The sequence below is a fragment of the Oncorhynchus clarkii genome, chromosome 21 (assembly GCF_045791955.1).
Source record: "Oncorhynchus clarkii lewisi isolate Uvic-CL-2024 chromosome 21, UVic_Ocla_1.0, whole genome shotgun sequence".
Lineage (NCBI taxonomy): Eukaryota > Metazoa > Chordata > Actinopteri > Salmoniformes > Salmonidae > Oncorhynchus > Oncorhynchus clarkii.
The window spans coordinates 22,752,621-22,771,462 of record NC_092167.1 but is presented as its reverse complement, the minus strand read 5'-3'; the positions used below and the strand labels follow the sequence as shown (position 1 = coordinate 22,771,462).

Below are 18,842 nucleotides of genomic sequence, written 5' to 3'. Positions count from 1 at the left end.
AGTTGTCTAACACACACACACACACACCAAAAACAACAAATCCCTAGCAGATTGGAAACCAAATAGCACTTTACTCAATCGTCTATATCTGTGATGGCTATGTTTACCGGCATCTGTACCACAGAAGGCTTGATGTGTTTTTTTTTATTACAGAAAGAAATAAGCAACTTGAACTTGTTTCTTCTTGCTTTACCCTTGAGTCTGTGTATTTTTTTGCTACAGCAGCAGCAGAAGCAGCCATCAACAGCCGAACAAGTCCCTAGTTCCCATTTTACGAGAAACAAGGCTGTTCAATGAAAAGCTAGGGAGGGAGGCCCACAGGAGCGGAATGGTAAAAAGAGTGTGAGTATTTGATTGCGGCTGAATTATCCCGGGGTGAGTTGCTTACTGTGGAAAATGTATGGGTTACTTAAACCCCAAAATGCTCAATCTGCTTCTCACAAACGAAAGCTAAATGTTGCATTATTCTAGAGAGTTTGATGTAGAGATTGATGGAGCTTTTTATCGTAGGAAGAGGTGCATTGTTGAGCATGTGTGTGCTGTGTTGTCGGTTTAAAGGGACCCTTGGCATGGGTTTAATAGTAGTGTCATGACTGGCCTGTGAGGATCAGGTTACAGTGATTCAGCTGAACAGAGATATCTCTCTCCCGCCGAGGGGGAGAAAGATGAATGGAGGTTTTATGACACCTAGTTTGGGTGTCTGGAATGTTGTGTGCCTTATGAGAGTCCACTGCCCAAAACTAAAACATCAAATAAATGGACTTTGGGACAATATATTTGATCAGCCAAATGGTGGAAATATTGATGGATGGAATATGAAAATGAATGTATATTTTATGATATTATTAGTTAAAGCAGGACAGTATAATAAAAACATTGTAACTTGAAGAGTTTTCATAATGTGTATATGATGTTTACATTCTTTACGTTGGGTAGGAAATATCCAGATTAAAGAGAATGTTTTCGTGATGATAAGACTGTGATTTTAGTTGTCTAAACGAGATCATAGTAAATTCTAATAACTTGCCTCGTAATGAGCTACACTCCATGGAACCCAGAGAACGTGTCATAAAGATGGAAATGCCCCCTTTTGACCTGAAGGTATAAAGCATGTGAGTTAAGAATTAACATACTAGACTAGAGGACCATGGCTGCAGCCAAGGTCCATGAATGGACACGACCCCGCAACGCAACACAAGGTTGAAGAGGACAAAGGAACCTCTTAACAATCAATGCTACGGTTGAGTAGCTGTCCTAAGTACTGTATCTGAGAAGGTGAATTCAAGCAGGACCACCCGATTATTCATCGTTTTTCTAGACTGCTCTCATTCCCACGCTGGTATAATCTACATGGCTGATTACCCATCCTGAGAAAATAACTCACAGAACGAGTGCAAGGAAACAGACAACTAAGAGAAAGGACATTGTGACATACACCCGAGAACAAAGGAGACGGCCATCCAAAGAACAAGGCGTCGGACGAACCTCTCCCACTAAGCGGATCTCGGCCCCTGAAGGATTACACTTCTTACCCATATGCATTACACTTACCCATAACAGTGGCAGTTCGGGGCAAGGTATTAGGGCTAAACTAAGCATAGTTTACAAGTGTATCCAAGTATTGCTTTGCTCTGTTGCTCTCTCTCTCTCGTTAAATCCATCTTGTGTAACGTGTCATATTGTGTTGGTCCGCTAGGGACCTGTTGCCATTGTAATAAGTTCTAATCAATAATCTAGACTGTGTGTGTAGGTGTATCTTATGTCAACGTTTAGCTTGTTGGTAAATAAATAATCAACTCAATTTGTGTGGTATGGAATGATTAGTGAGACCTGGGTTTGGGTAGATGAACCGGATTATCCGACGTTCAGAATGAGACTGATTTGAGGAAATGATTGATTATTGACTGTTATGATAGAGATATTCAGGTTTATTCAGGAAACATCAACTCAATATACAAACGTTTCCTGTGGTGCCCCAGGTTACTAATGAGTTAATTGTTACATGATTAAGTGAATCACGTAATAATTCAACATAGTCAATTATTCGATAAATAGCATCACATCACATTAATGATCACGTTACAACAGTAGAAACAGTCAAACAGTTGAAAGGGTTGGCACTAGCATGGACATGTTGCTAGAGTGTCCTTACAAACTGCGGTCATAGCCTTTCTCTCTATATATAGTCACTCCCTCCTTATGACTCCCCAGTTAGTCGGTAAACACTACAGTTTTATTCTGCAATAACATGCCACAGTGTCCTGGGCTAGATTTAGCCCTTTGGGTAAGCAACACACTTCATTTAGCCATTCTGCTAAACAAGAAGATTTGTCAACCAATCAGAGTAAAATTAAGTGTGCTGTCCCTTGGCAGAACGGCCCATGGCGCATGCTCCCAAAATGAGCCACTTAGGACTGAAATAGAGCCCTTTGAAAACCCAGTACAATACAAAAACTTTCGAGCATTTTTACGACAAATACTCATGAAGAGGAAATTCAAAAACTGTGCAGCTCAGCGTTTTTTCCCTTTTTTAGAGAAAAACAACTACTGGTTTGGTTAAGTGGCCTGTGTGTGTGTGTGTGTGTGTGTGTGTGTGTGTGTGTGTGTGTGTGTGTGTGTGTGTGTCTGTGTGCGTCAGTTTGTCTGTGTGTGTGTGTATTCGAGCCAGTGATGTATAACCAGGACCTTGCATTTAATTAAGAAGGCCTCCTCCACTTTCTGCAAGTGTGCATAATCATTCCATCCACTGTGATATCATCTACTTAATGCGTTATTTTACCATACAGTTAAACCTGGCCAATAAATCTAGCAGCGCTCTCCTTTAAATAGATGCTGGTTGGCTGAATAATGTGTGCATTAGATTAGTAGTGGCTGGACCCCCCGAACCTCCAAGCTGAGAAAATAGGGATGAGGGCTACCTCCCTCAGGATTACATCTTAACACCTTAGTGCCACAGATAGCTATGATGATGATGATGTGTGTGTGTGCATATGTGCATGCGTGCGCAGGTTTCTGTACGTTCATCTGTGAATGCTTGGTGCATCTATGAGTCTTTTCTCTGTCTGTTGATTCACTCTATCCATAGTATTCATCTATGTGTATATCCCTGCAGAAATAGAACCATATCCCATTAATTTTCTCTAGCCATAACACCCCACACTTCACAACTGGCTTCACCATGTGTGGCCCTGTCTACCGTCTCACCTCCCATCAGAGGTCAAGGTGTGGCTTTTGAAATGAGACTATGGAATCCACTCAATATCCAATATCACAGTGTCAAGGTTGCAATGCAACGTCAAACCTTTTTCATTTGTGACATTTGCAGTGGATTATATTATTTTTGTCTCTTCCGTAGAGCCTGGTGGAGTGATTCTATGTGACCTCATTATGGAAATTGCTAAGGTTGTGTCCCAAATGGCACCTTATACCCTGTATAGTACACTACTTTTGAACCATAGGGCTCAGGTCAAAAATAGTGCACTATAAATGGTATGCACTGAAAAGGGTCCCGTTTGGAATGCATAGAAAGCAACCAAAGACATGATACAGTGTGTTGTGAAATCCAGAGATTATATACATTTCTCTGGTTTCTTTATCTCTCTAATACAGTACAGGGAGCAGCTAGGACTCATTATTTGTTGCTTTCCCCCTCCCTCTCTCTCTCTCTCTGTCATGCTTTTAAATGATGTAATTCGTATGAATAATACATATGTTTCTTAGGGAGTTCTAGAAACTGGGGTTATTCTGTTGTCTTTGATTTGTAATGTCCGTCGGAATATCCTCCACAAGCTATAAGGAAAAAATATGTAATGATTAAAGAAAGTTATTGAATGATTATGGGTGTGATTAAATAATATTGGAGACCCGGAGGGATAAGAAAGTAATTGTGAAATAAAGAGTTTCTCCACACTGGAAGATCTGTGCAGGGACTAAATGCTGTCTGTCTCTAGACATTGACAAATTAAGAAATTACATTTGTGTGAATCTGTGGGATCGGTTTGTCACTGGATAGTGAAATGGTGTTAGCTAACACCCGTTACTGAGATTCACTTGAGGGGCTGATAAATCTGGCAGAATATCATATTAATGAATTTCACCAAAATACAATACCCCGTAACCATATTTTGGTTTATTAAAGAGATTACATGTTTTTCTATGATAAATATGATCAATATTTTGTCATTTTCTGTATGGTAGGAATAACTGATTTTCCAACCAAACACTATCCTATACAGCATTGCAGGAAAAAATAAACAATAATAATGTACATTTTTTACTGCAATGTCCCCTTTTATGTGACAGAGTTCCTACATCTCTGGAAACATAACTAAGTCACATGTTATTGCATAAAAGGGGTACACAATACTCTGAAAAGCACACTGGATTTCAACTGAAACGTGCCTGCATGTCTCAGGCAGCTGACACACAAACACACACATACAGAAACACACACACATAGGCAATGCTGACACTCTATAGCATAGGCTTCTCATTAACATCAAGGAAATGGTGCACTACTTCTGACCAGGGCCCATAATGTTCTGGTTAAAGTAGTGTGCTATATAGAGAATAGGGTTACCATTTGGGACACAACCACGATTACAAGATCTCTGTTGTTCCACTGTAATGGGTATTCCATATTCTAACCCCGAGGTACCCCACTTACTGTATATAACTCACATGCCATGCCAGTGTCACTGTAACAATTAAACATTTTATCATACGCTCCAAGGGTTAGGGAGAGAGAGAGAGGGAGAGGGAGAGGGAGAGAGGGAGAGGGAGAGGGAGAGAGAGAGAGAGAGAGAGAGAGAGAGAGAGAGAGAGAGAGAGAGAGAGATTCCCCCATCCAGAAGCTGCCAGGCAGGCTTAACCAAGCCATGTTTCACATGTAGAAAAGTATCAGCTGGAATTACATTGCTACAGCTGAAAGGATACTACCTTCAGGCTTCATTTCCTGCTTCTCTCTTACAGTGTCTTATCTCTTCTCTCTTTCTACTTGCGTTCTGGGGCGGCAGGTAGCCTAGTGGTTAGAGCGTTGGCCCAGTAACAGGAAGGTTGCTGGATCCAATCCCTGAGTTAACAAGGTAAAATTATATTGTTCTGCCCCTGAGCACAGCAGTTAACCCACTGTTTTTCCTGGGTGCCATTGATGTCGATCAAGGCAGCCCCCTGCACCTCTCTGATTCAGAGGGGTTGGGTTAAATGCGGAAGACACATTTCAGTTGGACTACTGACTAGGTGGATACCCTTTTCTTTTCCTTTATTCCACATAATAACATCACATAGTACATCAAGTTATCCAGAATGTGTGTGGAATGCCATTTCTTACAATACTCAACTCTGCATTCTGAAATGACATTTTCAGAACAAACAGTAAGACACAACACAAATGGCAGCATGCTGAGATTTGCAAATCAATCACATAAATTGCTAAATAGAAAGAAATACAATATAGTACAATGATTCCAGTCCAGAAATGGCCCATGATTGATGCAAACCTTTAAAAAAAACTCAGTTGTAAAACAATCCATTGAGACAAGGATCCAGGTAATGCACCTTATGGCATACGAAGAAGACAGACTATTCTATTTTTACACAGACCTGAGAATGAGCCATACATTTCAACACATGCTCATATCTGACTCTGGGTAAAGTGCTGCTGTCCATCTACCATATAGACTCATGTAGATGGAAGATGGAAGATGGTATGTAGATGTCATTTACCATGTACTGTAGTGCACCGGATTCATAGCTTTTGTGTTTCAACTACTTAAGCATGTCGCAGGGCCACAACCTGTTATAATACCTTCAGATCAAGGATCCTAACATTAGCCCTGACAGTCATAACTTAGCATTTACTAAAACGTCATAGTATAGGTCTGTTGTCTTGTTAAGCGTGTGTGGGGCTCCATGGCGGGACAGCGGCAATTGATTGAATAGAGTTGACTTCAACTCCATTAGGTGCCCCGGCAACATTCACCAACCAGACACGGTTCCTTATTCTGCAGCTGAACTACCTCTCAGGCACAGAGATTAATGGGCCTGCCTCGTCTAATGTAATATTTGTTTCTACTCCTTGAAGTCTCCACTCCGCTAGTCTCCGTCTCCAGCTGACATCTTCATTGTATTACCTCACACTTTATTCCCAAGGCAGACTGTGGATATGTGGGTCGGCGGACTGAGCATTTTCATCCTTCTGCTTTTGTCTCATTGTCTAATGTGTTTTTTTTTCTTCTCTGCTGTAAACTCACTCTCTCCACCCCTCTCTCTCTAACTCTCTGTCTCTCTCTAACTCTCTCGCTCTCTCGCCACTTTGCTGGCATCTCCTCTCTGCTCCAGGCGTTTGTTGTCATGGGTCTGTGAGCTGCCTGTCTGTGACGGGGCTAGGGCCCTCCAGGAATTCAAAACGCCATTGTGGAATTTTCTTCCAAGCAATTGCTTTTTCAACAATACAGATAAGTAGCTCTAACCATCCTCTTTGAAGGGCTCTACTCTCCCTTAGCAAATCAAACTGACTTTCTCTATTTCTCTCTCCGAGTGTCCAGACAGGACCCCAGGTGTATTTGTTTGTGTGTATTTTGTAAATCAATTATCACTCAATATACCTATCAACTATCAACTTCTAAGGTACAGTAAAGGCATTAAATTCATCAGTGTGAAATGTCAATACCCATGCATTATGCATGCTGTTTTAATGCCTATCAAATATATAATACATTCATATCAACTCATGATATGAGTGACATGCAGCATTTAACCAGAAATCATCTCTATAATTGATGAGAGACTCACTGATGCCAGAGCTAAATGCAAACACATTTAGGCTAGTTCGTTTACTTTATTCATCACATGCTTCGTAAACAACATGTGTAGACTAACAGTGAAATGCTTACTTACGAAGCAAATGTGATTTTATTTGATTAATTATCAATGACATTTATGAGAAAGTAATTCAACTAGCCTACATGTGTTTGATATTACGGTCTATTTTTCTGTTAGGGTGTCAATTACATCAGCTTTCACAATGAGAGAGAGAGGCTTTCGAGAGACAACATGGTCTCAGTAGAATATGTAAAAAAAATAGTGACATTTAACCATTGTAGTCATACATAACCCAAGCTGACATGTTAGTTAGGGTAGACCACAACACAAGAAACCAGCACTCTACCCTGTGAAACCAACTTAATGTGAACAGCTATCACAACTAGAACCCCTTTATAGACCCCAAGAATCTGTTAACATGTCTTCTAGTCAACAAACCTCTCTTGTGGTGACCCTTTGCAGGCAATAGAAAAGAGTACAGTTTTGAGAAGTTGCCGTTTCACTGCTGAATGAGTTGTGAAAACAGAGCTACAAACATCCACGATATCCACCTCTATAACAAGACAAGCTGGCTGTTTATAGTGTAACAGATTTGATTTTCTCAAAAAACACGATGCAATTGTCTGCCTAATTTCCAATCACCCATATGTATATTTTTCTTATATATATTTTTCTTTGATTATTTTCCCCTATGCCTACCACCCCTCCTGTATTTTGATTAAATGTATGGACAACAATACTTATGCTTATACACTACCATTAAAAAGTTTGAAGTCACTTAGAAATGTCCTTGTTTTTGAAAGAAAAACTCATTTTTTGTCCACTGAAATAACATCAAATTGATCAGAAGGACAGTGTAGACATTGTTAATGTTGTAAATGACTACAACATTTGTAATGGAATATCTACATAGGCGTACAGAGGCCCATTAACAGCAACCATCACTCCTGTGTTCCAATGACACGTTGTGTTAGCTAATCCAAGTTTATCATTTTAAAAGGATAATTGATCATTAGAAAACCCTTTTGGCTATTCCATGCGTGAAATTGCCAAGAAACTGGAGATCTCGTACAACGCTGTGTACTACTCCCTTCACAGAACAGCGCAAACTGGCTCTAACCAGAATAGAAAGAGGAGTGGGAGGCTCCGGTGCACAACTGAGCAAGAAGTACATTAGAGTGTCTAGATTGAGAAACAGACGCCTCACAAGTCCTCAACTGGCAGCTTCATTAAATAGTACCCGCAAAACACCAGTCTCAACGTTAACAGTGAAGAGGCGACTCCGGGATGCCAGCCTAGACTGACAACGCGTTTCAGAAAAAAGTTATTTGTTTATGGTCATTTTGAGCCTGTAATTGAACCCACAAATGCTGATGCTCCAGATACTCAACTAGTCTAAAGAAGGTCAGTTGTATTGCTTCTTTAATCAGGACAACAGTTTTCAGCTGTGCTAACATAATTGCAAACGGGTTTTATAGTGATCAATTATCCTTTTAAAATTATAAACTTGTATTAGCTAACACAACGTGCCATTTGAACACAGGAGTGAATGATGGTTGCTGATAATGGGACTCTGTACACCTATGTAGATATTCCATAAAAAATCTGCAGTTTCCAGCTACAATAGTCACCATTAACAATGTCTACATTGTATTTCTGATCAATATCAGTAGTGTACTTCCAGCTTATGCATACTACATACTACTTATGCATAGGTACATTTGACACTAGTTGTCTTTTTTTTAATCCTTCAGCTACCCTCAACCCCTCCCATTTGTTATGTTTGATTGTTTGTGGTTTGTGTTTGTCTCTGTAAACATTAACAACCGTGGTGACAGAGATGGATTGTCCTGGTGGTTTATTTCATTAAGCTATTCTCCTGGGTGTTCCCAAAATGAATTGTTTGGAACAGATGGAGCCAATAAATAAGATGGTGATATGTGGAAGATGGGACACTGGGCTTGTAATTGAATAGTGCAAATTTATTTTTCCTAGGTGTTACCAGGTGTGAGGTATTGGAATAGCAGATTGTCTCTCTGAATGATTTTTTGATTTGACTTTTATCTTGGACCAACGTAACTGGATCATTACTTCTCTAGAAGACAAGATTTACAGTGGGGCAAAAAAGTATTTAGTCAGCCACCAATTGTCCAAGTTCTCCCACTTAAAAAGATGAGAGAGGCCTGTAATTTTCATCATAGGTACACTTCAACTATGACAGACAGACAAAATGAGAAAAAAAATCCAGAAAATCACATTGTAGGATTTGTAATGAATTTATTTGCAAATTATGGTGGAAAATAAGTATTTGGTCACCTACAAACAAGCAAGATTTCTGGCTCTCACAGACCTGTAACTTCTTCTTTAAGAGGCTTCTCTGTCCTCCACTCGTTACCTGTAATAATGGCACCTGTTTGAACTTGTTATCAGTATTAAAGACACCTGTCCACAACCTCAAACAGTCACACTCCAAACTCCACTATGGCCAAGACCAAAGAGCTGTCAAAGGACACCAGAAACAAAATTGTAGACCTGCACCAGGCTGGGAAGACTGAATCTGCAATAGGTAAGCAGCTTGGTTTGAAGAAATCAACTGTGGGAGCAATTATTAGGAAATGGAAGACATACAAGACCACTGATAATCTCCCTTGATCTGGGGCTCCACGCAAGATCTCACCCCGTGGGGTCAAAATGATCACAAGAACGGTGAACAAAAATCCCAGAACCACACGGGGGGACCTAGTGAATGACCTGCAGAGAGCTGGGACCAAAGTAACAAAGCCTACCATCAGTAACACACGCCGCCAGGGACTCAAATCCTGCAGTGCCAGACGTGTCCCACTGCTTAAGCCAGTACATGTCCAGGCCCATCTGAAGTTTGCTAGAGAGCATTTGGATGATCCAGAAGAAGATTGGGAGAATGTCATATGGTCAGGTGAAACCAAAATATAACTTTTTGGTAAAAAATCAACTTGTCGTGTTTGGAGGACAAAGAATGCTGAGTTGCATCCAAAGAACACCATACCTACTGTGAAGCATAGGGGTGGAAACATCATGCTTTGGGGCTGTTTTTCTGCAAAGGGACCAGGACGACTGATCTGTGTAAAGGAAAGAAGGAATGGGGCCATGTAATCGTGAGATTTTGAGTGAAAACCTCCTTCTATCAGCAAGGGCATTGAAGATGAAACGTGGCTGGGTCTTTCAGCATGACAATGATCCAAAACACACCGCCCGGGCAACGAAGGAGTGGCTTCGTAAGAAGCATTTCAAGGTCCTGGAGTGGCCTAGCCAGTCTCCAGATCTCAACCCCATAGAAAATCTTTGGAGGGAGTTGAAAGTCTGTGTTGCCCAGCAACAGCCCCAAAACATCACTGCTCTATAGGAGATCTGCATGGAGGAATGGGCCAAAATACCAGCAACAGTGTGTGAAAAACTTGTGAAGACTTACAGAAAACGTTTGACCTCTGTCATTGCCAACAAAGGGTATATAACAAAGTATTGAGATAAACTTTTGTTATTGACCAAATACTTATTTTCCACCATCATTTGCAAATAAATTCATAAAAAATCCTACAATGTGATTTTCTGGATTTTTTTTCTCATTTTGTCTGTCATAGTTGAAGTGTACCTATGATGAAAATTACAGGCCTCTCTCATCTTTTTAAGTGGGAGAACTTGCACAATAGGTGGCTGACTAAATACTTTTTTGCCCCACTGTATATGACACCCATGGTCATACATTTTTTTTTAAGTAGCTCTATTTTCAACACAAAGATCCATTATGGTCTTTCTATTTTTCTCCTTTCTCTTTCTCAAACAAGTTTGATAGTTATAGATGTACATGTGGACAGTGGCTCAATTTCTTCACCCAGAAAAAGGCCCTTCGGGCAATGCCAGAAGTAGATTAAGACATTCAAATGCAAGCTTGTTTACCTACTAGTACTGCTTGGATTTGAGGGCAGTTTTTTTTCATCTTGCTGCAGAGATTTCAAACACATTGACATCTCAGGGAAGTTCCTCAGGCTAGGTATCAGGGGATTGGGTTAACAGATGATATCCTATTGGGTTTTCCCCATGAACGCCCTGAGGGCTGAGTCTTCAGTACTGAGGCTACAGCAGGCTACAGAAGGCTGTGTTCCCCATGCAGCGTCGGATGGCCAGTACAGTGTTATTGATTCAGGTAGAGCAGACTGAGACATGTACATAAACGAACAGAACAGAGAGCATTAGACGATGCTTAATCTAAAACAGTGGGATATCTGTGGGTGTGTGTGCTGGTGTTGGAGTGAGCCGGGTATGCAGTGTGCTGAGTGATGTGTATGCTGAGGATGTGGGTGAGTGATGTGTATGCTGAGGATGTGGATGAGTGATGTGTATGCTGAGGATGTGGGTGAGTGATGTGTATGCTGAGGATGTGGGTGAGTGATGTGTATGCTGAGGATGGGGGTGAGTGATGTGTATGCTGAGGATATGGGTGAGTGATGTGTATGCTGAGGATGTGGTTGAGTGATGTGTATGCTGAGGATGTGGGTGAGTGATGTGTATGCTGAGGATGTGGGTGAGTGATGTGTAGCTGAGGATTGGGGTGAGTGATGTGTATGCTGGGGATGTGAGTATGAGTCAGTGAGTGTCTAAAATGAATGGGGATGTGTGGTGGGTTGTAATGACTACTGAAGATGTGTGTGGCGGTAGTGACTCACAGTGGTGTGTTATAGGGGTTGGTGGTGCTCTCGTTCTATCGCTGGCAGCAGGTGTTACATCAGGACCAGGCATGATTCATCTGCTACTGCTGGATTTGACACTGAGGGTGGGAGGTACAGCAGGGGAGAAGGGACAAAGTGTACAGTCTTCCCTTCCCTTCACCCAACTTCTCCCTCTCTGCTCTCTCTAAGCACCCTGAGAAACAATATGCTCCTGAGCTCCTACTTATAGACTTACTCTCACACAAAACACTGAAAACAGTACACACACTCAAACACACACACAAACACCAACACACTTTTCCCATTCAAATACAAGCCGTGATAATGATCCAGCAGCATCAACATCCCGACCTAACCTCCCAGTGCAGCATGTTATTGGCCCAGCGTTTGTTCTAATTTGCACGTTCACAGCCATCTGACTGATATTCATGTAGTAACCCAACAGAGGACCCCAGTCAGACACATTCCTATGGTTCTAACTAGCACTGTGCTAGCGTTATTGGCATTTTCTTTTATCTCTGTGGCCTCATCGTTAGCACTTCAAAGCTAACAAGCGGAGCCAATGAATGAGTAATAATAATATCACTGGAAAACAAACGCATCTCGAGTCACATCCAGAGGAGGGAGCTACAGTGCACTGAATAAAACTGTCTCTATAACGAAACATATTTGTGTGTAATTCACTTAATTACAATAAATATCATCAGAGGCTAAGGACATATTTTAAACTAAATCAGGATATCCATGGGAATAAACTAACACCAGTCTTTGACATGCTATTGGTGAATTAGGCTGAAGTGTCATTCTAGTGTTCAGCCTTGTCTCTCTCCCTCTCCCTCTCCCTCTCCCTCTCCCTCTCTCCCTTTCAGCGGTGTCTGTGCAGATCTCACAGTGAGATGCTAATTTTGAGAGACAGTTACCATATGAGTCACAGCCATAATCACAGACCTCCCATTTCTCTCCTCTCAGCCGCTTACGGTCACACTCTTGAGCAAATAGGTGTCACTCGGAACATGTATTTATGGTCAACAGTACACAAAGTCAGATGACATTGCTCTGCAATATATGCTAATTAAAACATAGACTAGATCCTCTTTAGCCTTATATAGGACACCGTGCATGGGCGTGCTAGATGGCTACAATGAGGAGCCTGGAAAATAATTGGCAAAATGTTTTAGAGGGCATTTGTTTCCAAGAATCCTCTGAAAGCATATCTATAATCTGTAAATCCTTGTCCTTCCATACGGAATGTATAATGTGTGGATATCTGTATAGAAACTTTTCTCCAAACCGGCACCTATAACTCTGCTGTGGTAGACGGCGTGCAAGAGACACTTCCATGTAGCCTACCACTGTCTACCACAGCCGAGTTATAGGTGCCAGTTTGGACAAATGTTTGCCTCAGATGGTTTCTATACAGATATCCACATTATACAATTGGGATTATACAAGGAGTTACGGATGATAGATATGCCTTCAGTAACAGGATTTTCAAAAACAAGTACCTCCTTAAAACATTTTGCCGGTTATTTTCCAAAGCTATATAGGGCTAGATTGTCCTTATTTTAACTCTGGCATTGCCTGACGCAGATTATCTGCGGGCTTATGCCTGTGGACTGTGCGATATGGCTAAAATATCATATCATTATATTTGTAACATTTTTGACAGTGTGACGGTATTTTATGTTTTTTAGTAACAAAAGTTCTAGATATGCTTCATGAGTAGTTCATGACCCTAGGGTGGCAACACAGAATAAAAGTGATTTCAATGGGGTTTCCTCCATTCGGATTGTTTTATACTGTTCAATCCAACTCCAACAACAACAGAAAAACAGCATTTACATACATTTTGGCATTTCCTGCACTCATTTGTTATCATTTCCACAGCCTCAATTCATCAGGGCTTGGACTCTACAAGGTGTCGAAAGCGTGGGATGCTGGCACATGTTAACCCCAATGCTTCCCACAGTTGTGTCAAGCTGACAAGATGTCCTTTGGGTGGTGCACCAAACTGTTGAGCGTTAAAAACCCAGCAGCGTTGCAGTTCTTGACACACTCAAACCGGTGCGCCTGGCACCTACTATCATACCCTGTTCAAAGGCACGTAAATATTTTGTCTTGCCCATTCACCCTCTGAATGGCACACAAACGCAATCCATGTCTCAATTGTCTACAGGCTTAAACATCCTTATTTAACCTGTCTCCTCACTTTCATCTACATTGATAGAAGTGGATTTAATAGGTTACATCGATAAGGGATCATTGCTTTCACCTGGATTCTCCTGGTCATTATATGTCATGGAAAAAGCAGGTGTCCCTAATGTTTTGTATACACAGTGTAGTGGGAAGCACTTTGAATACCTTATTATTTGACATGACAATGAATGAAAAGGCCAGGGAATAATTATTGTGAAAGGGTAGGAACCAAAGTGTTGGTCAGTGTTTCCAAAGGGACTTTAATTAGATGTTAGATTACATGTTTTCTCTTACTTCATGTAGCTAGCTAGTGCAAACTAACATATTTATGCTTTGCCTATTCCTCTCTGATTTAGAAGATACCATTGCACAAATAACATGATGAGCTTTGCCTACACCAGCACTGGTATCAGGCTGTATGAGCTAGCTAAGTTTGCTTTGACTATTTGTACATTAAACTAGCTAGCCAGCTTACTTGCGATTAGCATTAGCGGCTAACACAATTTATTTTAACCACAACTTGCTAAGAAAAGACAAACTAGCTGTTTACAAACAGTACGATACACAAAAGAATAGTGTGATTATAGAACGCTTGTGGATTTATATTAAGAACCAAAGTGGAAATCAGCATCGTTGTTAAAATCTTGTTGCATCTGACCATGAATACAGAGTGAACGGCATGGCAAGTGCCCGTGACTCCGTGGTTGTCTGGTTGAGCAACAACTTGAGTAACGGGTCAGGGCTTGGTGTGGAAAGTGCATGGGGAAGCCACATGCAGGAGGAAAGGGAGAGAGATGACTTGAGTAGCAAACGGAGTAAACTATTTTTAATAAATGACATTACACACGCTGGAGTGACGTATCACATTTAACAAACCAAACACTGAAATACCGTTATAGAACGTAAAGTTAAAACCCAAACCGCTCTGTGCATCAATACTGGTAAAATACAGTACACTGCCCAGCCCTAGTCCAAACCCTCTCATCCAGCTGCTGTAATCACACACAGGCTATACTTTCATCTCATGCCCAAGAGGAGAGTTATGTCTCAGCATAACAAACATGGATCAGCTCTGGCTATGTCTCTGCTCTGTGACTCACAGAAGAGAAGCATGCGATACGTTGGTCAGCCAGTCCAGTCAGGTTCTGAGATTCATGTCAGAGACCACAAGTAGGTCAGGGCACTGCTTCAGAAGCCATTTTGGATCGGGGGAAGAGTGCAGGAGAGACAGGCGAAAGTAGAAAGGAGAGACAGCCTGGGGCAAGAGAGACAGGACTGGACAGGAAATGGGCAAGGACAGGCAAGAGGGACAACAAGCCAGGACAAGGAAATGGACAGGGGAAGGAGTCAGGCCATGGGGGAAAAGACGAGCCAGGAGGGAAGAAATGGAGAAAAACATGTAGGTCAGGACAAAAGGGAAGAGACAGGGAGGAGAAAGTGAGGCAAAGAAGAAATCGTCAAGGAAAGGGACACAGGAAACAAGTGTAAAATCAAGTTAGAAACAAACGGATGTTTAACAGTAGGGAAGATCAGTATGGCTCTGTAGACTGCTGACCAGAGCAAACAGCCAACATTGCAGAAGAGAACCTCTCTTTACACTTTTTTTAAATTCTCTTCAAAACCAGAATGTGGGGGGGATTTAGTTTCAGGCTTTTCTTTTAAGCCTGCTACATTATGTTTCCACTGAGGAAGAGTTGCTACACACACACTTACACCCCCCCCCCCCCCCACCCCCCCTCTGAAACATCCAGAGAAACACGGATTAAACAGCCACAGTCTCTATGTGATCGTTCATTCTCAAGACCAAAGAGAAGAAAATAAATGCAGATTAAATTCCCTCCTCGACTTTTGCTGCAGCCTATAATGAATCTAAGACCATGGCAGAGGATAGGAAATTAGTCCCATGTGGCTCAGTTGGTAGAGCATGGCTCTTACATGACAGGGTTGTGGGTCAATTCCCAAGGTGGCCCAGTACGAAAATGTATGCACTCACTACTGTAACTCGCTCTGGATAAGAGCGTATGCTAAATGACAAAAATGTCAAATGAAATTCTAGCGAAAAAGAGGGATCTATTTTTGTGGTAAATGCGCACCTAGACAACGGAATGATTACATTAGTCATTAGCTTAAGTGCTAACAAAATAACTTAGCTTGTAATAGGCTTATCGTGGTAAATGCACAACGAACGCTTCCTTTCCCATACGTTTTCACACATAACGCAATAGTGCCAGCTGGAGATTTCTCTCGAGTGACTCAGACTGGGTGATTGGTTCCCTGGAGGTGAATACCATCCTTTCATGGTCAGAATACACAGATGAGTTAGGGCCAGCCATGAGACTAACCTGGGTGGTCTAAATAAAGATTAGATCAAATAAATACGAAATTAGATTTTTTTTTAATTCATGATCAATTCATTTAAATTTGATGATGATGAAGCTTCTCCCTAATGAGTTTGTCACAGTCCAGTGCAATCCAAGTGCAACCAGGTGAAATACAGTAATGATCCAATTGCACAAACAGTGGCTGATGCATGACTGTCCTTTCCACAGAATGATGGTCACGATGATGAAGTAAGCAGCCAACTTTACAATTCCACGCATTCAACAGAGTGAGTGTGCTGCTCTAATTATTTGTTGTGTGTGTGTGTGTGTGTGTGTGCGTGTGAATGTGTGTGCTCGCGCGCGTGTGTGTGTAATTGTGCATACGTGCGAGTGCGCGTTCTTGCATGAGAACTGTTATCCCATAGCTTACTTTTGAAACGATATTAGCTCGACTGCAATGACAAAACCAATAACCCTTGAAGTGATTTCCGATAATGCTGTCGCATAATTTTCATGTCAAAGCAGCAGACAGTGACACCACGGTCACCCTATGGTCTACCGCCGCAGCACTTCATAAATATGAACCAATATGATCAGGGAAAACGAGTCAGAGAAAGAGGAATTACCGCAGTAGATGATTAGGAGACTGGTCAACAGTATTACAGTCCAGAAAGTTGAAGACATCCTTGGCCAGGGGCTGGCATCCTTACGTTTAGTCAACCTTAAAGCCGGAGCCATTGAACAAAGCGATATCCTCTCACAAAAATCTAAAGTAATTTCACCAGCAAGGTCTTCCTCTCACGAAGCGCCTCTCTCCACATGTAATCCGTGGAAAAAACATGTTGAGAACGAACCTCTCATTGAAAAAGCTGTCATATGGCTATGCAGCCGGTGTGTAAAAAAGGCTGCATCTTCTTGAGGTTCAGAGTTGATGAAAAAAGCTGTCTTGACACGTTTGGGAATTCGCATGTGATGCAATTAAATGTTTAATGTTCCTTATTCCAAAAAATAACCTACTTCTTTGTGATATTGGTAGAAGTAGTAGTCTAGTTCAGGAGAAAATCCTGAAATCGCAGTATGATCTCCAATATGCTTTAAAGGGGTGAAAGATGCAATCGTGTGTACGATTGTGTACGTCGTAAAGCTCCTCTAATTCAACTGTGGTAGAGGATGTGTGAATCGTTTAGGCTCCCAGGTAAAGACACACTAAAAATATGTAGTTCATCAACAATGTCCTTTTAAATCTGATAAATAATAGTATATGGGATCTACCCTAGAAAGAAAGCCATTGGAGATCTCGACTCACTATCGACTGTTCTTAAACCCAAACTAGCAGATGATCAAGATCACCATCATGCGCACCGTTATTCTATACGGGTAGAATAAAACGGAGGAGGGAGAGAGCAATAACGAGAGAGAGTGAGAGAAGGAGAGAGTGACCGCAGGATGCGTCGTAAATTCCCTCAAAATCATTTTGAGACTAGAATGTAAATTATATCACTGGAATAAAATAATAATAAAAATACGTCTGACATCTGTACCCATAAACATCTAATAATGTGATTATTGCTGTATGTACAGGACATGCAGCAAGCAGCCCTCCCTAAACTCTCATACTGAGATGCTCACAGGTGGCGTGTGTGTGTGTGTATGATATCTGTCAGCGCATTTCCTGGAAATAAACAAAATCACACACACACAAACACAACATTATTTTTTATCTGTGCTGAACATAGTTTATGTCCTAAGAATGTCAGAGGACGTTAGTTGATTGATAGTAAACATCATTTATTGGAAAGGAATCCCATAGCAACTGTGTCTAAACCTGCCCTAACTCGAAGTTCAGCACCCCTTTGCTACTGGACAGCGCCACGACTCGCGTCTACTGGACAGCACCAGTGATGATCGCATAGAAGAGAAGTGCTGTTCTGTTTTTGGGGTATGAGCCACTATGCATTAATGACCTGAGTCATTACATCTAATTAATTAATACCCTAAATTCTAAATATGATCGTTTTTTATAGTAGGCATTGTATTTCTACGATAAGGCAGTATGTGGCTCCACAGCATCTTTGAATGGTTTATAGGCCGATCTCTTGGTTAGAAGTTTGGCCTACAAACCATTCAATGACGCTATGGACTGGACCCACATACTGCCTTACCATAAAAATACAATACTATTAGAAAAATGATTATATTTCTATGAGCCTTACTCTCTTACATACTTCAGTGATCCGAAAGACCCAGATCTCAGAGTTATGCTTAGTTATTCTAACAGACAAGCACTGAGTCTGAATACTATTTTCCACTACATCAATTCCCCCTTCCCCTCTCTCTTCTCACATCAGAACTTAAGCATTTTAAATTCTAAGCCTGTTTTAAATGGAGAGTAGTGCATGAATAGATGGTTGGAATGAGAGCCAGAGAGAGACAGAGCGAGAGAGAGAGAGGGAAGGGAGAGAGAGAGGGAAGGGAGAGAGAGCGGTTGGCACGGTGCCAACACTACACTGGCAGTGGGTCAGGTACAGCGGGCCAGGCCGCACCTTGGCACAAGGCACACTCACCCGCTGCGTTAACTCCAGCCAGGAGACAGGGCACGAGGTGTGGCTTACATATGTTTTTCATTCCCTCACATTTTTCCTCACTGGTTTTTCCAATCACCAAATGCAAAGTCTGTTGATACGGGTAGAAATTACTAGGAATGAATAAACAGGGGGTATGGTAGAAAAGATAAGCCTTGTTGTGAATCAGTAGCTTAAGCTGCAACCCATGACTGATGGCATTCCCCTGTAATAGCTAA

At 41.5% G+C, this 18,842-nt stretch overlaps 1 protein-coding gene across 1 annotated transcript in view; it reads right to left on the bottom strand.

The window, feature by feature from the left end:
* The window catches only part of LOC139378768 (chemokine-like protein TAFA-5), a 164,959-nt gene extending 148,179 nt beyond the window's left edge, over positions 1-16,780 (bottom strand). The window contains exon 1 of the mRNA XM_071121258.1: positions 16,669-16,780. Coding sequence (XP_070977359.1) covers positions 16,669-16,780 — 112 coding nt within the window. The remainder of the gene's footprint in view (positions 1-16,668) is intronic.
* Between the last annotated feature and the right edge of the window lie 2,062 nt (positions 16,781-18,842).